We start from the raw sequence: 24,984 nt of genomic DNA, 5'->3' as shown, positions 1-24,984 counted from the left end.
CAAAGCAGATGCGGGAGAAGGAAAAGCACAGAGGTACAGAATAACTTCTTTGGCTAAAGTTACTCATCAGCCGACAATGGCACACTGTTCTCCTGAATACCAGGCCGTGCTCAATGAAATATTTAATATGGATATTAAAAGCTTAAGTAGGGAGTCATTAGGGCTTTAAAAGGCCCCAGCCCAGATTTCTAAACAAGGCTATCTAGAAGGAAGCTCCCAGATTTGTAACCACGTGGCAACACAATCTGCCTCATTTTGAAAGATGCTGAGCTGCCCGGTGGCTCCGACTCGAACCAGAGCAGCGCTGCCCTGGGGAATCCCTCTCCCCTTCGCTGCCCCCTGCTCGGGAAAGACAGCGAGCAGCCGGTTTGGTCTCAGCTTGTGCAGCTCCAAGGGCACCCCCGAGCTGCTGGCCCTGAAGCGGTGCCATCCATCCCTCTGGGCAGGGCAGCACTGACCTGGCTCCACTGCCCACTTTCGGTGGGCATGGTCCGACGTGCTCCGCCTGGCATCTCACTTGCCTGTTTTCACAGGTTTCATCCATTAATTCTCAAACTCTGCCTGTGTTTTTACCTGTCATTCTTGGTGATACTTGTCATTCTCAGTGGTACCTGTCATTCTCAGTTTTCCCCAGATGATCTCTTCTCCCATCCTCTGAGAGGCAGAAAAACATTTCGTTATTTTTAGGGGTGGACTCATGTCTCTGATTGGGAAACCAGCATACAGAAAATAAAAGCAGTGTATTAAAGTTTTGTACAATACGAGGCTTTTTTATTCCAACCATTTTCACAACAGACTTGATGAGCAAGGCTCCAGAATGCCATACATAAATGCCAAGAAATCAGATTTTCATTTCTGCTTTTTTTTTTGATGAGAAATAGTCCCTGGGTTGTTTTGGAAAATGAATGCTGAAAGCTGGAAATCCTGATGGTAATTGATGTTTTTTCATTTCCATATGTGCATCTTTCTTGCAAACTATGTAGCATCAGCACAGTAAATATCCTTTATGTAATTTAAAAGTAAAATGCATCACAGAGCATGCTAATAGAGCCTGATGGTAATACCATATAAACAGAAGCATGAGGGAGTCTGAAAAAATCCTGGGCCAATTTCTGCTCTTGGCTAAAATCCTACAACCCCCTTGAAGTCAGTGGCATTCTGGGCTTGCAAATACAAGCAGAATTTGGACTCTAATTCTGCAAATCTCTGAATGTGCGCATTGCAATGGAAAGCTGGCATTGCTGCTCATGAAGGCCACTGCCAAATAACTGCTGGGCCCAATTTCCAGTAGGCCTGGGCAGCTGAAACTCCAGCTCATCCTGTTAGGATAAGGCGTAGAACAGAGGTCAGAGTACCTGTAGATAAAAAAAAAAAAACAAAACAGTGAGACTCAGAATCAAATGAAATTTAAGATGCATTTGTTCAAGAGAACCTTGTACTTTTTTCTTCTGTATGTTTATAGGCTGTCTCTCAGGAAGCAGGGGCTGATTCTGCTCACGATAAAGTCTATGGTAAAAATCTCAGCAGTGTCAGGAGCTGCACACTGGGCCCCAAACAACAAGATTAGAACTGAAATGATGTTAGCACTAAACATCAGATCCAAAGCCCACTGAGGTGAAGAAGAGACTTCCCATTTACCAGCTCTGGAGATAAATTTACCTCAAAATGAATACATTACTAAGATTCCTCTAGTGATTTCCAAAGCTTTAGCAAAAGAAATAACAAGCCACTATAGCAGAAGCAAACATAAAAGGAGCCAAAGGAAAAGGTCCTCTGTGTTAGCAGATGGATTAAATGGATTTGGGAGAAGGGAGTAAACATCAGAAGAAACATCTTTCAGAAAAATTATGCCCATATTTTCCACAGAGGTATATGAATAGATAGTCCTTAAAACCATGAAAATAAGTTGTGCTGGGGAATGAAGGTAATGGGAGCATTAATATATGAAAGCAGATCTGAGTAATGCAGGTCAAGGAGAATAAACACTATTCCAGTTCTGACGTTATAGAAGAGGAAGTAATGTTCACTGATTACCACTCACCATTTTGCCATACATCATCAAATCACTGGCACAGCTGGGAAACCTTTCACTATTTCTTCAATATTATGCTTTCCATTCACAGTGCAACAATATGTACATTTAATTTTTAAATGCATCCTTTATTCTACCCCAAGAATAAGCCGGGACATCTTGTTTGGGAATTTTCTTCCTCAGAGGCTACTGGCTTTTTTTAATACAAATGGCATGAAACTTTGTGTTCTCTATTTTCCTAGAGGTTCTTTGCCTCTTCTGAACTGTGGCAGCTTCTGACTGTACCAAACATAGTGACTCTGAATGCTCCAAGAAACCCACTTACTCCAGCATTATTGTAACTGAGTTTTCTCATTTCGGTCACATGAGAACTGATGAGCGTCATCCGCAACTTAAGTAAGATCACATTTGAACATTCTGCTGCTCCCCCTTGACATCTGATGCCACAACTTAACATTTGTTGCACCATGTGTTGCTGGTCAGTAACTCCTGGCAGGAGGTGTCCGCCTTGTTCTCTGTTTGCATTTCCCTTGTATTTACGCTGCTGTTCTGCCAGCTGTTGTGCTGGTCGCTCACAACTGCAGAACAATCAATTGGCCTTTTCCTAAACACTGAGGATGTTGTGCCCTGCTATTCTGCATTTATATTTCCAATGATGAGATGAAACTTGACACAAAGAAAGCAGTCTGAGAACAAGCAGAGGGAATTTGAGGTTTAAAAAAATCAAATTAACAAAAGGTGATCATGGAGAGGCTGGGAGGAATGTGATCATCACTCCTCACAGCTCCGTATGATTACTGCCAAGACCATGAAAGTGCTCCAAATAATGTTGTGGTGAATGCTGTGATACCCACATGCAATGCAGGTCATCTTCTGCTCATGCAGCCTGGCATTTGGAAAACCTATTGCATCAGCAAAGACAGCCAAGACTGAATAATCTCTACCAAAATAGCTGTGAAACTATGCTAGCACTTCTATGCTGGTTGCACCAGCATTTTCTAGTGTTGATCCAAGCTCAGATATTCAAAACAAACAAACAAACAAACAAACTAGGTGTTTTCTTCCCATTAAGTGTTTTTTCCAGGTTTGTGGATCTACCTACTCAGCTCTCAATGTGGATGATAGCAAACTCCTGGCAAGTCTCTGCTTGGACTTTATCTTTGCTGAAATCTTTATGTGTCTGCTTGCAAGACCCCAAATTTTAAATCTCTTCACAGTACCCCTAGGAAATCAATGATCCTGATGGGTCCATTCCAGCTCAGTATATTCTCTGATTGTATGAAATGGAAACTTGTTTTACTCAGCCTCAGCTTCTCAGGCTTCACAACTGCACACTTTTCCTTCCTTCCTCCAAAACTCTCTGCAAACTCCACTCACCTCCTGGCAGTTCCTCCAGTCTTGGCCTGCTCCTCTCCCCTATCCACAGACAAAATTCTGCTTTTATTTGGTTTCTTTCATCTCCCTGGAATCCTGTACTCCCTTCCTATCTGCTCCAAGCCATCAAGTCACTCATCATCCTTAAAGCTCACCTTTAAAACCTCCCTGCATGGTATGGGCTACAACTGGCTGTGACGAGTGGGGAGAGTGTATATATATATAAAAAAAAAAAAAGTATATGTATACATGTATATCGGGTGTGAGGTGGAAATGCTGTGCATGTGAAGAAGCTGTAGTGGATTGCCTCAGAGCCCCACACAGAGCGAAGAAAACAGAAACAAGCAGGTGACATTACAGATAACAAGAGACTCTAAGCCCATCGCTGCCTTCCCACAGGGCACAGAAGGCGAGGGGGCTGTGAGGCACTGACCTCACACAGCGCCCTGAGCCCCCCAGGCGACCCCGCTCGGAGACACCCTCTCCTTCACGGTCAGTATTTACAGCAAAATGAATTTATTTGTGGGGCAGGAGGGCGGACACCACCGTCCCCAGCAGCTGCCGCCCGCTCGCCCTCCCGCCGCCGCGTTCGCCTCACGTCACCCCTGCGGCTGGGGGGGCGCATGGGGCGGGCCGCTGTCCCTTTAAATAGCATTCGGTGGTTCACGTCGCCGCCGTCGCCGTGTAATAATTACTCGCGGGCCGTAGCGCCGCCTCCCGCTCCCTGCGGCCTCCCTTCCCGGGCTCCGCCAATCAGCGCCCGCCCGCGTCACTCTGAGGGCAACGAAACACGGAGAAAGGGGTAAAAAAAGTTTGGTGAGGAGCGAGCGGGGCCGGCGGGCGCGGCGGGCCCGGCGCAGGTGAGGGAGCGCGGTGGGGCCGGGGCGGCCGGGCCGGGGCTGCGGCAGCGACTCCGCACCGCGGCGGGGCGGGGGGACGGCGGTCGCCCGCCCACCGGCCCCCGGGAGCGGTGGAGGGGCTGTGGGGAAGGTCCCCCCTTCGTACCCCTGACCCCCGCACCCTGCGGGCGAGGGGCTGCGGGGCGACGCGGGCGCGGGGCCCGCGGCTCTTTCTCTGCCTTTTTTGGTGGTTCCGTCTTTCTCTCCCCACCCCCGGCGGGCGGCTGCGTGCGCAGGAGCCATCCCGGGGCAGAGGTGTTTGTACTCGTGTCCTTGGGTGGAAGGGAGAGGCAGAGCCGGCCCGCCGCCAGCGCTGCGCCGGCCGGCCCCGCGTCCTCCGCGCGGACCGCGGGGGTTTTGGGAGCGGCTGGACCCGGCGGCGGTGCCCTGTGGGCCCGAGGGTTCCCCCGCTGCGGGCCGGGCCCCGCTGCCCCCCGGGTGAGCCCAGTGCGGCGGGTTTGGCTGGTGTGGGGACAGGGGTGCTCGGGAATCAGCATGCAGTCTGTGTTGTGCCATTCTTCTGGTTAAACCAAGGGTTAACGCTAACGCCGTTTGTCGTACTTTCGCGTTTTGCTTTCTGAAAGTTATTGTTGTTGTTTTGGTGTTGGCCCAGGAACCCAGTGAGATTTAACCCATCTTACCTCCTAGGCTTTGCCAAAAGCCTGGAGTGATAGATAAGGGGTGTGAACATCCACTCGTGTTTCCACAGGATGTTAGGATTGGGTAACCTTAGAAAATAAAAAGGGCAGTTATCTTAGTGCTAATAACAACAGCAGCAACAACGAAATACAGAAGCTTCCACCATATGTGCTGGTGTAATGTGGAGGCATTCAGCAAAGCCGTGGTAGTTACTTCACCCCCTGCATGGATTGACTTCAAGTGCACCGTTGTGTTCTGAAGTCCATTCCCCGAGTGTTTGTCCAGGCTTGTCCTATAATAGGTGTCATTGCATAAGAGCTACAGGGAGCAAAGAGCGTGCCGAGTTTCTTTCACTCTTCTAAGGTTCTGTGCTCACATCTTAACTGTGCCAAACTCTACCCTGAAAAGAGAAGGGTACAGCTTGGTAAGCTGCCCTGTGAACTTCAAGGGGAAAAAAAAAAGAAGAAATTATTCTCTTCTTCCTCCTACTTACAAGCAAATGGTTTTGTTTGTCTTGTGTCAAGTAATTTTTTGTACAGAGTGCTAATCCTCTTCTGAGCTGTGGATGATGGTAAGTCAACAATTGAGGAAGTAAATATGTCAGTTCCTTCCTTTGTCTCTTTCTCGTCTGTCCTCTAACTTTTACAGCTTTACTCTTTGAATTTTATCTGATTTGTTTTTGTAGTGCTGAGGTACCTACACCTGTTCTTTATTATCACCTAACTTAGAACAAGGGGACTGGCTCTTTTCTGATCTGTCTTGTGTTTGTTCAGGTCAAAATAAATGTATATTGGGAAGACTTTTATTCCTTATGATACTGAATAACAAAGTCTCTGACATGTCAGTGGCGTAATTGGGTTTATTACTTTGCAGATAGGGGAGAAGATACTCTTCACTACTGGAGAAACTGTCTCCTGTATGTATTTCATAGAATACTTCTTAAAATGCTTGTCTTAAAAACCTGTGAATCATGTTAAATTTATTTTAATCTGTTACTGTTTTACTTCTTGACTAATCATGAATTTATGGCAAAAATTAACAACATTGTATATGACATAGTACACTTACAGGAGTGTGATTGAAGAATGTAGGTTTATATTTCAACTTCTTGATACTTCGTGGTCTCAGATGGCACATTCAAAACCTTACACAAATAGCTTGAAAGAGATAGTGGCAAGTTATCAAGAGGGAGAGTAGCATTAACACAAACTACTGAAAAGTTGCTATGGTTACAGATAAAGGTAATCCCTGTTTCTGTGAAAGTGTGTCGTTTTGTAACAGCTATATTAATCAGTCTGATTTCTGAGAGAATTGGAAGTGTACAAACTTCTGGCTCCATTTTCTTGGCAGTTAATTGCTATGCAGCCTTTTTTTTTTAATACTGAATGAGCTATGACTTGCATTCAAGATATGTGATTTGACCTACAAAGATTATTATAGATTACAAATAAATGCACTTGGACTATACTACAGTTTCCTTTGAATTCAGTGTACTTATTTTTGCTCCACCCAAGAGATACCTGATATCAAGGAAGTGTCTTTTAAAATGTCTAGACCTTTTTCAAGGACTTTGGCTGAAGCAAGTGATGTGGCCCTTTGTCACCAGAGACCTTGGTTGTGCAGCTGTACAAGATGCAATTCCATGTTCTGATTTAAAAAAAAACCAACCAAAAAACACCCAACCAAATCACACACCCCCAGAAAACCCCAACCACCCCAAAGCAAACCAATGTGGCAGCTGCTGAGAGACTGAGACCTCTTAGGGATGTCCAGCCTTATGGGGCAGGGACAGATGATTCTGTTAAGGGTTTATTCCCTATATAGAAAGAGTTGGGATTCAACATTCTGGAACTTTAATAATATATCAGACCAGCTAAGCTTTGGGTGGTTTGAAGATAACTGCTAAAACATCCAGGGAAATGTGTGTGTCTGGTGTATCTGTGCTGCTGTCCAGACAGCACAGCAGACCTCTCTGTATTTACCATGTGCACCTCTTTGTTATTTCCAGATCTGATTATTGCAGTGCAGTAGTACATCTGGGATTGAAAACAGCAAGAGGAATCTCAGAAGTTCGAGACTACTGAAAACTCATCAGTCTGGTATGTTCTCTTCAAACTCCTGGAATAGCAAGTTGAATTCTTTGTGTGTAGGGGCCTCCTTAGTTACAGCTAAGGATAAGTTTCCTGCTAGGTTTCTAGGATCTTGGCTTTTCATCAGCAATTTCGTTCTTGGGAAGTAATGTGCTACTAAGAGCTATGAACTGTGCATTGTTGGGTTTGTGTAGAAGATTGTTTTAGGTAGTGTTTGAAACAGGACAATGAACCCATGCTCTGGGGACCTTCAGTCAACATACACTCTGAACTTGTTTTCATCTTGCTTATCCAGCCTGGAAATTCCAGGTACTCTTGCACACTTTCAAAACTATAGTCAGGCTGGAAAGGAGCTATTGCTAGCAGACTTTGCAGAGACTGCACACCGATGTATTGAAGAATGCATAATATGAAAAGGAATGTTTGTTTTCTTCACATAGGGAATTTTTTTTCCACTGCCTTTATGTAGTCACGGCCCTCATTAAGTTAATGGTTCTTTTAGGTTTGATAAAAAATTTAATAATGTTGTCTCAGAGTCATTTCTCAGATGCCAAAGTTCTGAAATTCCTATGCTATGTGCTTTTAAAATTGATACATTTTCAAAAATACACAGCAAGTTTGAGAACTACTGTTTATAAACAGGATTACAGCATCTGAGGGTGCCGGGAAGCTAAACACTGCTTTGAAAGCTGTCTCTAGTAATAAGAAAAGCTAAAATTCAGAACTATAATAATAATAAATAAACAATTCAGCACATGCTGTAGTGCAGACATAATTGACAACCAGAGGGTGAAGTCCTTTTCTCCGGTGCCTGTTCAGTCAGTGTGTGTATGCAGCAGATCAGTTTCTTTGCTACTTATTAACATGTACAGAATCCAGGAGGTATAATGGATTCAGGACTGAAAACCAGGTGCAAAATAGTGAAGAAAGCTCTTGTGGTTCACACTGATCTGTTGGGATCTGGACGTTGAGTAACCATCTCTTCATCTAATCCCTGAACAGCCATCACATGTAGCTTTTGATCACTGCTATTCTTGTCTCTGTTGAACGGGCGACTTAAAGATGAAAGGCTCTGTTCCTTGATCTCTTGAGCTGTGAAGTCTTCCAAACTTGCTGTCTTCTGCATGTGTAAGATTACAGGACAAAATGGCCTTTTAGCTGTTCCATGATTACAGTAGTCAAATGAGAGTTAGGTGCTCTCTTACTGTCCAAATGAAAAGTTGGGTGGCAGCAAAGTGATTTTTTTTTTTTTAACACTGCTGTGAAAGCTTCTCTGCTTAGGGGTCTTGTAGCTGCAATCTTCTATTTTCATTTTTTCTGCATTGCTACAGATATTGAAGAGTAGCAAAGGCTTAACTTGAGCCTGAACCTTAAAATGTGCCTGTGCCATTTTTCCAGTGTACGTGTGTTTAGAGGGAAAATAGATGGCTTTTTGCAGAAACTGAGGCTAAAAATAAGGCTTTCTAATGTCTACTTTCATTACATTTCCTTCAGCATGGGATAATGAATAGCAATTTTTTAATGCATGGATTCCCAACATTTAGATACAGATGTGTTTTACCCATGATTTCTAGTTCAGTGACCTAGTGTCAACCATGAATCCACTTCACAATGATGTGGGGATCTTCACTTTTATGAGGATAACAAAGTACTCCTGGGGCTTTCTTAATATGACAGTTTTGTTGTGTGTGTTTGTTTTGGTTTTAAATGAGGTAAGCAAATCTGGGAGGCCTGTGCTGAGCAGAGGAGAGTTTGCTTTGCCATCTCCCTTCTGCTCTGGGTAAGCCATACTCTTGCTTATCAGAGGCTGGCCAAACTTCTGCCAGCTCAGACACTCAAGGCAGGTGGAAGGGGCTGATGAGCACCAGAGCTGGGTTTCAGGAGTTGGCCAGACTGCAGGGCTTGTGGGGGAAGAGGTGGGGAGGAAAAGGGATGAAACTTGTAGTGATAAGAGCTGCTAGTTGCCTGTGTGACAGAAGCATGATCTGAAGTGTGGGATGTTTGATGATAAAAATTATTTTTCATTGCTGTTACAAGGAGGTGGGACTGCTGTGGTAGCAAAGAGCTGGAGACTTTTGGAGTAGTATGTTTGGTTTGGGTTTTTTTCCTCTCTTTTTTAAAGTACCCTAACAACAATGCTGACTTCAGGGTTGTCGTGTCTTCTAGCACTTGGCAGTTTGGTTGATATGATTTGTGACTTGTGCTGCTGTTTTTATGGGCCTAAAGTTAATGTGCTCTAAATTGAAGCGTTCCAAGATTGGTTACTGAGATACTTGAGGGACACTTTACTGGTATGTTTTGTTTGTGTGAACTGTGTTCTTGGTTTTGATTGCTTAGATAAAGGTTGGTCAAAAAAAGTGTCATGCGAGTATGAGTTATCCTCAGGGGACCCCAAATCAGCTTCCAGCAGTGCTGGCTCTCTCAGGGCACTGAATTCAGATGCAAGGATTAAGGTTCTTTCAGCTTATATAGGTATTTTGGGGGAAGTTATGTGAACATTGTTAATTCTGTTCTTGTAGTGTTTCATACATATCCATTTACAACCGATTGCTGCTTTTCAGTCCTACTTGGGTTTGTGGCACGATAGGTTGCTCTAAAATAGGTAACACAAAATGTGCTACTTCATCATTTTAGCAGAAGTAAATGTCCTTCCTGAAGGTGTTTTTTATGCTCTTTTTGGTGTATCACAGCTCAAGGGAGTACTTAGCTGTAAATATTTTCTGGCATTGCATGGTATTTGCAGTAAAACAGTGTGCTGGACTGCCTTGGACTTTATTAATCTGTATTAGGGAAGTTAAAATATCCCCATTTTGTGGTGTTGGTGGTGGGTGAAGTAAGGGAAGGCAGGCAGCTCCAGCATTGGGAGAGGAAAGGTGGCAAGAACCAGAAACAAGATTTTCCTCTCTGCGTTCGCACACAACAAAAACAACCCAAATGTGCTTGTGCTGGCAAGTGCTTTATCTTCCTCTAGCTTAATATTTTTAGTGATTTTACACTAAACACATGAAAATATTTTATGTAAGGCAACCATGCTACCCAGATAAGTCTTGTGTAACTATGATGATACTTGTGGGTGCAGGAGGGAACACTGACTGTGTTCTGGATCTTCCCTGTGTTGCTTGATAGGAATGGGGCAAGGTTCGTCTTGAACCAGGTGTCATATCTACACTTGTGAAATACGTATTAAGCCTTGTTTTGTTTTTACTCATCCTGTCACTGGATAGATGGGTAGGGAACCACATCTATGTTTGCACAAAGGAGAAAGAAGCACTTTTAATCTAAAGGGACAGGATTTTGTGTAGTGCTGAGAGGAAGCTGTGCCGTGAGAAACGCTGTTGTCATAACGTGACCAGGATCTTGCAAATTTGTTCAGTCAAGTGAAGCCTGAATAAGCACAAAAAGTTTCTGGCAGAAACCGTGGTACCTTGTGGGATGGAGACAGTCACTTCCTGCGGAGCTCCTGCTGACTCATGCTTTAAATGGGTGGAAGTCTTTGGAACCGGCGACCCGATGTATTTTTAGCCGGGGTTACTAATTTGTATAGTGTGCTCGGCCTCCCAGGGTAACTCCAGTCACCCTTAAAGCGCGGATGGGCTCCAAACCCACAGCTAATTTTATCCCGTAAGTGGAGCAAGCGGCAGTTGTGTAATTGCCGCGGGAGAAGCGTTCCCAGCCTGCTCGGGTGTTATCCTCTCTTCCACCCCCGACCCCCCGGCCGGGAGCGAGGTGCCGGGAGCGGTGGGCGCCCCGCGGGGACCGGGGTCCGTCCCGGGCATCAGTCCCGGGGTGCGCCCGCCCGCGGCTCGGGTTTGTCACGGCGGGAGCGGGGCACGGTCCCTTTAAGAGCGCGCGCCCGGGGTGCCCGAGCCCGCCCAGCCTAACCTGCTAGCAAGGAAAAGTTCTTTACGTGACGGACAGGCCGCTCCGCCAATCAGCGGGCGCGTCCCGGCCGGCGGGGCCGGCCTCCGCCGCCTCGGCCAATAGGAGCGGGAGGGCGGGCCCCGTGCCCAGGGTAGGTTGCGCCGAAGTGCAGCTCCAAGTGAAGTTAATCTGGGGTGAAGCGAACAGAAAATTGTGGAGATCGTGTTGGTAGGAATTTTGCCGTTCTAATCGCGTCGTGTGGCGTCGTTCCGCCCTCCGGGGCAGTGGAGTTCATGTGCGTGGGGCTTTCCTTCGTCGTTTCGCTCTCTAATGATGGCAGGATATTAACATTTATGCAGGGAAGCAGAACAAAAGGGCTCTTTAGACAGGAAATAAGGTGCTGAGAGGCTCAAACTTGACCGAGTTTCTTTTGTCATCTCTCGGCTTTCACCGGGTGTTCTGATGTGGAAGAATCGAGCGGTTCCACATTGTCTTATGGAGAAATGTTAATTCTGAAATAGCGAGGATAATGCTGCTGTTTTGGAGTTACACAATGTTACAGGAAGAGAGCTCGATTTTAACTCTAACTTCCCTGATTCTGATGAGATTGGAGGTAACTAATTATGACAGCTGCTGTGGGATTATTCAGTGATAGCATTTGCTCCAAGTCATTTGTCTTAAATTGTCCTTTGTTGTATCACTGAAGGCTGCTGTGCTGTTGTCTGTGTGTTTGTTCTTGATGAGAAGAATGTCTCGCAGGTCTTTAGCATTTAGAACAAAGATATGTAAAAACTATGTAAAACATGGCAATTTTTCTCAATTTTAATCAGTTTTGTAGGGTGTCTGGGTCTGTCAGAGCTCTGATTACAAACACGGGCAGGAAAAATTAAGTATTACTGCTCTCTGTTGCAGCTATTACCCTTCCAGCCAAGGGAAATAAAAGGGGGGGGGGGGATTTTTTTTGCTTTGGAATTGGTCTGAGTCTCTTTGGAAACCTGTATTGCTTAATGATAGCAGGTGTTTTATTTGAGGAAAGATTATTTTCAGTTTCTGTACCAGTTATATCATATATAGTATTTTTAGTGACACTTTGTGCATCTGAAAGGGTTTCAGGAACAGGAAAAGTATGAATTGCCATGGGTGGCATGGGATAGGGTGAGAGGGAGGAGAGCAGGAAGTGGTGAGGCAGGAAACAGAGGGGTTCTAATGAGAATGAAGACTTTCTTTTAATTTTCACCCTTTCTATATTAGATGAGGCCACATATAGAACAAGGCTTTCAGATTGGGAAATCTATTTTCTTACTTCCCTAAATATTTCCTGTTTTTTATAAAATCACTTGGGTTGATACACAGCTGCTCCTGGGAATTGGAAAGAAATACTCATGTCCCTGATACTTGTTGAGTCTAAGAAGCTGGATGGGTTTTGTATGATTAGTCATGGTGATAGAAGAATGGATGTGAAAAATTGAGCAACAGTCTTTCAAATGACCGTGGAAGGCAATGGCTTGGACCTTTACCAAATGTAAACAAGTGTTATTTTGAAAGTATAGCTCACTCTTTCAGTTTTACATTGAGCCACGCTGTTTTCTCCCAAAATGCTGGGTATAGATTGCATTCATATATCTGTCTGTCTATCTTTTGACACACTGGTGTCTTGCCATGGGCCAGTGGCTTATAGGTCTGAATTACTAATTGTTCTTGTTGTCATTATCTGCTCATGGCATGTTTTAGATGTCCTGCATTGTACTTAAATCCTGGAAATACTTTTTTATAATGGGCAGTGACTGTATATGGTCTTTTAGCTGACAGTTGAGATAGGTTTACTGTACTGGGTTTAAGACCAGGATATGTAAGTGTTTAAATACCTGGATATTAATTTCTTAACTTCCATGTGATGCTAGGCCTAAGACTAAGTGACTAGATCAGGTGTATGAGGTGAGGGCAAGAAGAATAGTAGAGTTAGCTGGAATTCCTCTAAACTTGGGAGTATGTGTATTAGAGTTGCTGAAACTAAAGGCAGCCAACTGAAGTTTTTGTGTGCTATTAAATATTACATTTAGCCAAAAGCTGGTTTTGCTTTGAACAAGATAAAAGCTGAATACGTGAGGCAACTTGGTTCGTACAGCTTGATCACTGAGCAGCCATGTTTCTTGGGCCCCCTCTGCCCCCCAACTTAGTTAGGAAAGATGTATTATCTGGGACCAATTTTCCTGATTTATTCAACACAGGAGTGAAATGCTCAACTCTCTTGCCACATGTATACAGTTCTAATGCAGGCTGTTTGTAGAAAGCAAATCTGCCCTAAAGGATAAACATACCACTTTGCTGGCACAGCTGTACAACTTCTGTATTCAGGCTACAGCAAATGTTTCTTGCCTGCATTCAAAGCCGTTGCTGGCAGGACCCGTGTTGTCCTTGCATGACGATTGGTTGTTCCAGCATTTCTTGTTCATAAAACCTTCTCCTGCACATGCTCCATCTGCAGATCTTAAATACTGTGAATGTGTTGTTTGCTGTGGGATTTATGTGTCTGCTTCTTGTGCCAGAATGGAATATACATCTCTGATGCGAATAAGAGATTCTTCAAATCCACAGTAACCGTGTGTACAAAATGCAGGACCAAATTTTATCTCCCCTCTTTGAGACAAAGGACATCTGTGCCCTACAGTCTGCTGGTGGCACTGCCCAGTGTTGTGAGGTGGGCGGCCAAGCATGAGCTGGGATGATGACCCTGCACTCTGGTTCTGTTTAGGCTACTTGTGCCTGCCATGGGCTGATCTCTGTAAAATACCCCTGCACCGTAGTTAGGGCAGAAGTTCACCCTGAAAACAGGGCCTGGGGCTTTGGATCCCCCCCCCGCTGCTTGTTGGGCCCTCTCTGCCACACGCAGGGCCTCCTGCCTGCTCCCTGCAGAGTGGGTTCTGTGAGCACTGCAGGCAAAGTCACCTAGGCTGGCTCAAACTGTTCTGAACTGGTGGCTGGAGCCAACCCAACTGGCTCTTTCCTCTTCTCTTTCCCCCCCTGTTTCCCAAGTGGTTTAGTGATCATTTCTGCTAATTGCCCTGTGCCCAAGGCAGAAGGGAGGCGGGAGAAGAATAATGTCATCCTAGAACATGTCAGTGATACCCAAAAACGAACACCTGCCCATGGTTTTAGCTGTGAGGTTTGGCCTCTAACTGGTTTTCTTGCAGTTTCTAGGAAAGGGGTGAGCTGAGGAGGTGTGATCAGCACTAGCGTGCTGTTGCAGGGCAGATTGGTGCTGAGGACCAGCCCTCTCCTGCAGATGCAAGGGCTGCTCAGGAGATAGTTGTGTATCCTCCTGTGGTGTGGAGCTCGCTCTGGGTGGGGTGGATCATCTGCCCAGTGGTGTTTACACTGTAATAAGGTTTTGTGAAAATAAGCAGTTAATTACACATGACCTACAAAGGAATAAAAATAGTTGGGATCTGTTCTTGGTTTAAAATCCATTTAACAGAGGCATGAAACATGTTTGGGATTTTTAAACCTGCTTTGTTTTTTTTTTTTTTTTACCTTTAGAAGTATCAGGAACATTGTCTTCCCTGTTCTTGTTGGATCTCTCAGATGTGTCATAAGCTTCAGCCCTTAATTGGAGGGGTGGGGTGATATATTTTTAACAGATCCCTCCTTCCAAGTGTGTTTATAGGGCTTTTGAGCTAAACAGAGATTAGCTAAAACAAAGCTTTGACAGTGCAAAAACTGTTTCTTCTCAATCATGTTGGGTTTTTTTGCTCATTCTCCAGTTTTTGAAAGAAACTGAGACTTTTTTTCATTTGAAAAGTAACTTTTTTGGCTATTAAATTATGCATTAAGAGAGAAACTGAATTAAATCCTAACCTGATCCATCTTCTGCTCCATTTAGATCAACTTAAGACAGTATTTTGAGTATTACTTAGACAAATGAACACACTCGTTTGAGTATTTCCTAAAAAAAGCTGATTTTTAAGCAGCAGTTTTATAAACTCACAGTTCTTCCTTTAACTTAATGCTTCAGCAATCTTGCAGGAGCTCAGACTGTGCTGAAGACCACCCTGGCTCAGCTGTTCTGCCCTGCCAGGATGTATTTGTGTCACAGGAGTCTAACCTTCAGGATATGGTATTTGTCAGTCTGAAATGTAATAATCCTATATCTGGAGAACTAAACTATAAACAGTGTGGCTGGCTTGGCAGGCCCTGGCAGCCACCCCAGCAGTTTAACTAGCCCAGGGTTTAAGACAGCAGTGCACCAGTGTGTCCTGTAATTCATGATGCTAATGCATCTTTACCTATCTGAAGGATTAGGGAGACAAATATAAACTTAATAATCAAATTGGAATGGGAGCTTAAGAGAGGTATTTGTGAGATGGAAGTGAGGTGTTTGGGCTCGTTGAAACATTTTGCATTGCATGGGGTTTTTTATTAAGGCCTGAAGTTTTCACCATCAGCCTGAAAAAAGATAGGAGGCTGGACAACTTTCGTGTGTGTGCCGTGGAATGTAATTACACTGATGAAAGCAGAATATTGCATGAGGAAGGCAGGTATTTTCTATGTAAAGTTTTAAGTGATGTGTGGGGCAAGAGAACCACTGATTCTTCAGGCAAAAATGGAGCATTTTGTACCTAAATTGGACACATTAATGCATTTTATACAGAAGGCTATCTCTAATTTAGATTGTCAGAAGAAAACATTCAATGAGTTGTTGATCATGCTGGTTTCAAGGATGAGGTGGCAGGGGAGATATGGGACTGCAAAGAAGGACAAGATTGTTTCTCTACTATCCCTTGTATGAATTTAACATGTTACTCTAAAATCATTTATAATCAAGGCCGTAATGCAATGTTGTCATGTATCAGAATGTTTTCTGTGCAACAGGATGACCTTGGGTTGGGATCTGCATCATTATCAAGGTGGGGCAAAAGTAGTGATTGTGACTGTTAAACTGAAAGGTTTGGAGATTGCTCTCCTTGCCCAGTTCCTTCAGAATCAGGTAAGATGCTTATGGGGTAGCTTTAGTTGCTGATACAGGAGAGTTTTCTAAGTGAATTTCACCAGACTTCTCGTGTTGGGATTATGCTATCCAAATACTATACTAGTATGATATGCTGTTGGATATTGGTGTCAAGTCCTTAAGTACAGGGATTTTGTAGGTATTAATTAGAATTAGTTAACAAACAAATGTTGTTCTCCAGGTGAAAAGTGACAAGAAAAGTATTTATTTTAGTGTTCTACAGTACCAAAGCACTTGATTACTAACTTGCAAAGAAAGGGGAAAAAATTGTGACAACGTGGAAGGACTTACCTGAAATGCTTTTCAGGGAAGATACTTTAGAATTGCTCAGTAGAATTGTTTTGAGTATCAGCATATTTTCATGGGGTTTGTTTAAAGTATCCTGGGAGAGGAGGAATGCAGCATTAGTAACAATAGGTCAAGGTAAGTGTATTATTATTAGTTACATAACAAACAAATTGTCAGCTGTGTGTGACAAACCATGCAGGGGCTAAGGCTAGTCCCGAGATAAAGGAGTGTTTGATTTGTTGCAGAATGGTCTGGCAGCTGGGCATGACTTTGCTGCCTTCTTAATAAGTCCACTCAAATTTGGTGCTTTGAGTGCATTTAAAAGTGATTTAAAACTTCTGTGCATAGCAATGGATTAATTTGCTTTAATTTTTTTCTTCAGCATAACAACAAAAAAAAATCTAATTTCACACTCTGGTCACTTGGTTGATTTTGTTGCCTTTCTGCATTTGCTTTTTTCTTACTTGGTATCTGTAAAGTTCTGGCTGTTGCCTTGTCTCTTCCTGCAGGAATTAGCTTGTTATTCTGCAAAGTCATAATGTGACTGTGACCCATGGTCTTAAGTTTATAGCTAGTCATTCTGTATATAAATAAATCCCTGATTAGTTGCTACCTACTTATCCTTCTGTCTTCATCCTCAGATCCCACACTACACAATCAGAATGGTTGGAACATCAGTCTGCTCTGAATAAGACCTGTGTCCTTCCTGCAGCTCTGACACTTTAATTTCTCAGACTGTCAAGGCCTGAAATGAAGAATTTATTGAAATGTTTCTGTGTGGCCTGAAAGCTCAGCCTGGTGACCTTACACAGGGTGGCATATGCAGTGTAAAATGTGCATTGCAGTGTTACTGGGTTTTCTTGAGCAGCATCAAGTTAGTTTTAAAATGGGACAGTTGGTTTTTAAAACCCAGGGTTATGGGTTAAAATTAGTGATTTTTTTTTTTTTTTTTTAAATGTAAGGGATACAAATATTCTTCAACAGTTGTGTGTGGATTTTTGCCTTCACAAAAGCAGTCTCAGACAGAAGGGATTTCTGGGAGACAGTGTAAGGGCACTGGGCTTTTTTCCAAGCCGTAGTGAGGACGCTGTACTTGTGGAATCAGCGTAACTTAAGCTGCTGTGCTTGTGCCTGCATCCTTAGGCCAAGCTAAAGGGCCTTGTTCTTGCTGATGGCCCTCCTGTTTCTGACCTGGTACCATAATAAAAAGGAAAATACTTTGTTCTTTTTTCCGTTCGTTCCTGATAGAAGCCCTTTAGGCCATAGTTTGTGAATGGAAGGGAATGAGCATCATGATAGAAAGCCACACATTGTTGACAGTTGAAGCTCAATATCCTGTGAGCAGGGTTTTTTCCCCCTCCTTTTTATCCCTTCTGAAGTGTGGTACTGGCTTTAATATGGCAAGCAAAATAATTGGAGATCTGGCCTGCATTTTTCTGTTTGTGTACTTTTCCTTTATATCATGAACTTTTCTTTCTCTAGAAAGTGCTGTTACTTTGTCATGTGTCAATCTGTTCTCTGGCAGAATACAATCGCTATGGCAAGAGAATAAAAATAGAAATTTGATCTACTTCAGGAGTTATTGTTCAAAATGCTTCTAAAAATGTAAATTTCTGTTTATGTGGCTTGAGGAAAAAGGGGAAATCCCATGGCCCTACTTAACAGCTTGGTCTTTTTGGTTACAAGTCCCTCTTGTAAAGCCATTTATGGCTTTATTTTTCCATGTAGAATTGTAGACAAAAACTCTGTACAAAGGTAGCATAGTAATAAGTGGGGAGACAGTGGCATCCAGCCATGCTATTTTTAGGTGATTGTGTTCTTAACTTGCTGATCTAACTGTTCTGGACAGTGTGTGGGGGAGACATTGTACTACAAATGTGTGCTCGCATAGGGGAATCTTGTTTGGAAACAGAATGAATAACAGACTTGGTTATCAGGAGGGCAGTTCACAGAGTTGTAACTGGAGTATTTGTAGGTAAAAAGGATGCCCTAGTGATTAAAGCACAATGTTTGCAATGCAGACTCTTACTTGAAAGCTGTCAGCTCTGGCTTTCTCCTCAGATGAGAAACTGAAATACGTACAGTCTGTTCTGTATGGGCTTAGGGAAGAAGTGTAAAAAACTATTTTTTGTTCCATGATGGCAGTGGGGGAAGAAATGCCAGTTGTCCTCAATCAAGTTACTTCCAGTATTTTTTTAAGCTTTTCTTAAGCAGTGACCTCTCCATCTGAGTAGGTGGTGTACTTTTGGAAACCTTCAGAAGGGAGAGTGTCTCATTGCAAATTTCTGATAATTTCCTCGCCCCTTATCTATTAACTTAGTGCTTGGATAGTCTTACTAATTCTCACTTTGACCTCCTGGTGATGTGTGCATTTTTCCTTGGCTTAAGCTCTAAGTGAGGCTATGCCTTAAATTTCAGTTCTGTTACTGACCTGGTAGGTTCACCTTCCTCCTGCAGTGTGCTGTTACTTTTGACTCTTCTGGCACAGAGCTGCACCATAAACCAGATATGAGAGCCAGTCCAAGCTTTTGAAGAATGAAGTCTTCGGGGGGTAGATCAGTTCTGTCCCAGCAACGCTGTGACCGAGGTATCTAAAGCCCAAATTACCTGTATCACGAAACCTTTGCATTAGTTGCATGTAAATAGATACTGAATGGACATGTATAGGTTGAAGTTGGATGTTTACACTCTCCATTGTTTCAGGCAGTGTAAAGGGATAGCTGAGAGGAAGCTAAGGAAAGATGCAAACCTTCAGAGTGGGACCAGTTGGTCTGTTCATATCTTCAGTGAAACTTGACAGTATAGTAAAGTGATGGATAAATAGCAGTTGTCCCAACATGGCAGCTGCTGATCACCTGTGTAATATTTTCCTATGCTTTGTGCAGGGTGGTGAGTTTTAGAATGTAGACATCTACATACTACATGTAATTTGTTTGGGATCATGTAAGCTGGCTTCCCCAGTGATTGAAATAATAATTAAGGGATAAAAAAAGCAGCAAAAAAACCCCCTAGAATAGCATTGGGGTTAAAACAAAGTAATACCTTTGAGTCCCTTGACTAAATTTAAGTGTATTGCAAGAGATGAGGAATGCAGCTTTGCCAAAGGGAACGTTGTACTTATACCTCTTCTGCTCAAAACTTGTCCTTACATACCCTCTTTCTTTGGTCAGGCTCTAGCTTTAGGTTGAGTTCTCCATCAAACCACAGTAAGGGTATTGTATAATTTTGCACACTTAAATTAGACATAGTGCTTAATTCTAAATAGAACTACACATCATGCATGATAATCACAGTGTTTTTGGAAGTTAAGCTGAATTGAAGATGCCCTAGCCAGAAGTGGATGATAGTTTTATTTATTAACGCATAGGAGCCCCGATATTAGGGAAGGAGCTCCCTTAGCATTAGGCCCACATAGAACTGTGGCATTATAAGCTAATTAAAATTCTACATAGTGCTGTTTATAAAAACAAATTATAATATGTTTTGTGCTTACTGTCAGTTCTCAGCAACAGGTGTTTTGTTAACAAGAAGCTGTCTATTTTGGGAACTCGTGTTAAAGCGGCTTTTATCTCTTCTGGGTTTGATATGCTTAAAATAAGTGAAACTTATGCTGTATTGAGAGAAGATTACTTATTCACTGAAGCTCAAAAGAAGCGATTACTGAATCTGTATCTATTCTTCCAATAATTATGAGAGTAATCTTGTAAGTGTTTGAATCCTTCTTACAGATTATTTCTCATCAGTGTGTAAAGTCAAACCTGTTTTAAAATACAGCACCAAAGATAGTTTATAGAGTTGCTCTCCTGCATCCCTTTTGGCTTGGTATTTTAAAGGAATTTAGAGAATTCTAGAATATCCTGATTCTGATTTTATACAGCCTCTGATTTCTGAAATGGCCAGCTTCAACATCTGATGCCAGAGAAAGCAGAATGCAGCCCTGTCTGGTCTGTTTCAGAGGAGCTTTCTTACCTTTTTTAGAGCGTTTTGAAAGAAGGCATTTCTGTAATCTGACAGATTTCAAGTAAACCTTACATTTATGGAGTTGTGTAGAAATAGGAAGGGCAACTCAAGGATTCCTGCAGGACCTGAATGCCAAAATACAGGTGTGAGATGGGACAAACTCCAGAGGAAAGAAAAGGGCTCCTCAAGCAATATCTGTGACTTGTGCGGCTTGACACCAGTTCAGCCACACATGATGGAAACCACGTGAGCTGACATAGCCAGCTGCTGATGAGCAATTACTGACATGGTTTGATTTTTATTCCTCTTGAGCAGAGATGCCAGAGCAAGCATTCCCTAAAAGGGTGCTCTTTTAAAAGTAGCTGCACATTCTGTCACAAGTGTAACTTCATGCAAGGTTTCTGTGGCAGTCTTGTCTCAGAGACAGCCATCTTCCAAAAATGGGCCTGCTCAGCCTGTCTGCCTTAAATCTTGGGTGATCTGGGGAGGCTAAACTGCGTAAGTACATCTTCATATTTGTGGGGGAGAACACTCTTCTCTGGCTTGTGTATGGACATGGAGTGCTTTGGGTAGGACAGTGTCACAAGTGGGGTGGCTGGCCAGTGTCCTCTCTGTGTTCCTCAGATATGCCTCTTGAACTTCTCTCACCATGCCTCTCCCAGGGATACCAGATCAAAACCAGCCTCCCGAAACACATGAGATACCCTTTTCTTGTGTTCACTTTTCTTTGTCTATAACTCATTAGACATTGTCTTTACTTTGTACAGAACAACTATAGTTATGTGTTGTTCTCAGTGCTTTTAATGTTTAACTAGTTATCTTTATTGAAGGTCCCTATAGTGGCTTGCTGTAAACAAGCGTGTCCAGCTCCAAGGGTTATTTGCTGGTTTTTATTCTTGAAGCCAAGAAGTGACTTTCGTGGTGTGGATGGGTTTTGTTTTGTTGTTTTCACTTGCCTTCAGGTTGACTTCTCCAAAAAGGCAGCTTTGTCAGCTTAGATTTTCTGATAGTCATCACTGAAGAGACAGAAACTTAGAACATTCTGGTGGTGCTCCTTCTGAAAGCATTTCTGTGCTGCTCTGGACTGGAGTTTGCTGAATGAACTGGGTTGCCTACAAATGTATTATGCTATTGGGAAATAAGAGGTATTTAAGTTTTCTAAGTCAGAGGAAAAAATGATGTTTCTTTGAATCTCAGGAAGTTTGGATACTGTCATATGTAGGGGTCTAATTCTAGTGGTGCTGCAGTGTTAGCCTAGAACTAGGAAGTCCCAATGTCCAGGCTTAAATGTATAAACAGCTACAACTTTTGCCATCTTGACTTGTATTTTGCTGGTTTAGACTCAAATTGAAATGCATGATAAATAGGTGTGTTGAAGGCTTTATACAGTCTTTTACACAGGCTGCACTTAATCTTTTAGGTGTCTCAGCAGTTAGCAGATGCTCCAGCATAAAGCAGTGGTCATTCTTGTAAAAAAACCCATCATCAGACTAGTAGCTCTATGTGGCAGCTTTCTGGAATTCCAGCACTTCCATGAAAATCCTGTTACCTGTACTCTGCCTCTTTGAAATCCAAAATAAATAAAATACGATTCCTCTTGTTAGGTAATAAAATGTACCTCTTACATTGCTTGTTAATTATTGGGATTTTTTTTGAATTAATTTTCAGTAAAACAGTGAACTTCGTGGAATTGGCCCCTTGTTTGGTGTGTTGAGTATACTAGAAAGTTTGGAAATTCAATATGAAAAATGTTTATACTTCTTGGTTTTGTTTGTAGACTTTAAGTGGTCTCTGCAAGCAATTAGATGCATTTGCATGAGGTGAATGAGAGTCTGTAGTACCACCTCTTTTACAGAAGTTAATCTTTGGCTCTAGTAATCAGTGCTTTGCAAAGGTTAAGCGTGGTCACAAGTAGTAATTACAGTTTCAAAGTAACATCTATTAATAGTGTATGTAGACAAGCATGGAAAGCTGAGTCCTTATTATCAGTGATCTCCTTGATACCAGTGTAGAATCTGTGCATCTTTGTTCTTGCTTAGTAAGAGTGAAGAGGTTGTAGTGAAATGTTCTCTTGTTCCTCGTGTAACCTTGCGTACAAGAGCAGTCAGCTGTACTTGGCAGCATACACACTTTAACACTGGAGGCTTTGTCTGTGCCAGGTGTTCCTGGGTTTATGATATTCTGGCTCAGATTAGTTACGAAAGTTGCTAATATTCCTTCCCTTCCTAAGACCTGAACTTTTGTCTCTTTTCTGTCCATCTGCCACTTCTTAGTTGGCACTTTCTCTCATCTGTGTGTCTCTTCCACTAGCCTGATTGTTTCATAGTCTGACAACTAAAATCTGAGATACAGCTTTCTTAAGAGTCCAAATTTTATTTATATTTTGATTTTTGTATGGAAGGATTTAAACTTACTAACTACTAAAAATTTGAAGTGAAGAAAAGACTTCTGTAACTCTTTCCATCTTTTTGTAAAGTTTCTGCTAGGAGTGTCTAGTATAAGTACTTGATTTTGGCCTAAAATAAGTCTGTGCAAGAATCAAAAATAAAAAGCTGTTCAACAGGAATAGACAGGAATGTAGTAGATATTAAATGACTTATCAAGTGAGTTAGGAGAACATCTTATGTGAGTCTTTGGTCACTAGTGTTGAGTATTTTGTTTTTGTTATGAAGTCATTGTATAAATTCTACTTCAAATTACAATTTAAAACTTTGTTGTGAGCAGCAAGAAAACCGGAGGCTCGGTGGAATGAGTGGAAAGGTTTAAAATGTATGGATTCTCTTGGTGCTGAGGAAGTTGGAACTCCCATGTTTTGAAAAATGCAGCAGCTGTGTGTTCTGCTGCTACAGGAACAAAGAGGTCGCTGCCCTTACAGATCTGCTTGCATAGCTGGTCCTTAACCATATTCACTTTTTTTAACTCAAAGCATTCTGATGAAACTGGGTCAGAGTGTAGCTACACATGTAGCTGTGCTGGCAAATGTGAACCAGCTGCAGTGCTTTAGCCAGGGTGAGCTGTAAGATGAAATGACATGTCTGACTGCAACCAGCAAGCTGAGCTGAGCTGTAATGGCTGAGGCCCCTATTCAAATCTGCCAGTTCTTCTTGGCTCCATAGCAAGTTGCTGGGACATGATAATGCCTTAAAGCAGCTACAAATGACTGCTCAGTGAATGTAAATTGGAGCTTTCTGGGAGACAGCAATGGAGTAAAAGAAAACAGGACTGTTCTGTAACTTGCTATTAATTTGTGAGTCTAGTGCTTTATACCCTGAGTAGTGTCCTGCTTCCAGCAGGACATCTGAGCGGCAAATTCCACTATGAAGCGGTATCCTCGATCACAGCCAGTGCTTTGGGAGCTTCTGCAGCAAGATGGAGCAGAACTCTGCTCTTGAGCCTTTATTCACCCTTTGTTTTGATAAGACTGTAGGGAAATGCATTTCCTATTTATTGCTTTTTGTACCAGCATGCCTTTTCATATGGTGGTACAGGTGGTATTGGATATCTGTGCCAGTATGCGCTCTAAAGTGAAGTGTATTTTTGTGTGCCCAACTTTGTGTCTTGCTTTATTTGTGCCTGGAATGAAGCTTTGTATGTTTAAGCAGCACACATTACCACTTCTGCAGTTTCTTCCTCGCTTCATTAGCGCAAAGAGAAAATGACCATTAGTATTGGTGCTACTTCACTCAGTGCTGAACTGCTTCCTTATAAAGGTGATTATGACAGAGGAGGGAATATTTTAATCACTTGTTAAAATTGGATTTATCATTTGAGGTGAGTGTCAGGTAAAACTGTCAGTGTGCTGATTTTGACAGTGAAGAGTAGCTCACACTCAGTGCTCTGCTTTCTCTTTGAGCAGCGGTTTCAAAGCTGGCATCAGAACGGTTCAAACGGCGTCTGCTGTGGTGCTGAGGCACAATGCTGTTTGGGTGGTCTCAGCATTAGCTTTCGGGAGGGATCCTTCCCATACCAGTCACAGATTTTAGAAGTGTTTGCAGAACTCAAGACTGTACTGCAGGATGTAAGGATCTGTTCGTTTTCCTTGCCACAACTTGAAGTATGATGATAACTGGTGTGCAGGAGACCTTTTTCTTTGGGGAAGACAGATGAAGAGAGAGCTGGCTTCTGTGCTGGATTTTTTTTTTTTTTTTCTTGTCGAGAATGGGGGGGTGAAAGAGATTATTGCTAAACCTTGTGTGTTTAATCCTGCTAAATGCTGCTCTCTGTGATCTTACTGATTAACATTTGAAGCCTATAAAGTTAGGGTATTGGTTATTTGAAACTAGTGGCATGTACACATTTTAAGTAAAAGGAAATGAAGAAAGCTGGGTGGGGAGGAAGACAGTGCCCGCTCTGTGGGGAAGGGATGTCCACAAGTATTTTGTTACTTGCTTTACAGAGTACTGGAAGACGTGTCTCTTTCTCCAGAGAACTTGATGTCCAAAAGATTTGCACTGCTCTTGTGTTTCTACAGCTTCACCTCTATACATTTTGTAGGAATGTCCTTTGCATATTTTTTTCCTTGGTACAGAGAGGAATACTCTGAGGATGTGCTGTGGTGAGGGAGGAAAGGTAGGACCTGTAGCAGCAGTAAGAGGGCACGATTAGATGCATGAAGTTACATATTGCAGGAGTAACAGGAACAGGTAGATTTTAAGCACCTTATTTGTAGGAAAAGGAGGACTTAGCTTGCAGAGCTGTGTGCTGCCATGCTTCTGGTGGCAATAAATATATTTTAGAAAACAGAGGTAATTTCAGCTGAAATTTAGCAATTTTTAGCTAATACAAAAAGAAGCTGTTTATTCCATAATCTTCAACGAAGTGGATGTTTTGAGGTTG

General features: G+C 42.7%; 1 protein-coding gene across 7 annotated transcripts in view; it reads left to right on the top strand.

Moving 5' to 3' along the window:
- The first annotated feature begins 4,143 nt into the window (after positions 1–4,143).
- The window catches only part of ZFAND6 (zinc finger AN1-type containing 6), a 34,712-nt gene continuing 13,871 nt past the window's right edge, over positions 4,144–24,984 (top strand). Inside the window, exons 1-3 of one of the 7 annotated variants that reach the window (XM_048317628.1) lie at positions 4,144–4,266; positions 5,818–5,860; positions 6,953–7,043. Coding sequence is in view for 2 of the 7 variants with exons in the window: in XM_048317633.1 (XP_048173590.1) it covers positions 11,189–11,190 (2 nt within the window). In the remaining 5 variants the exon portion in view is untranslated. Of the gene's footprint in view, positions 4,267–4,618; positions 4,744–4,824; positions 5,516–5,817; positions 5,861–6,952; positions 7,044–11,042; positions 11,191–24,984 lie in introns of those variants that run through there. The other 6 variants (XM_048317627.1, XM_048317629.1, XM_048317631.1 and 3 more) reach the window with 6 other exon arrangements.

Source organism: Corvus hawaiiensis, chromosome 13 (genome assembly GCF_020740725.1).
Source record: "Corvus hawaiiensis isolate bCorHaw1 chromosome 13, bCorHaw1.pri.cur, whole genome shotgun sequence".
Taxonomy (NCBI): Eukaryota; Metazoa; Chordata; class Aves; order Passeriformes; family Corvidae; genus Corvus; species Corvus hawaiiensis.
This window is presented reverse-complemented; position numbering and strand designations above follow the sequence as displayed.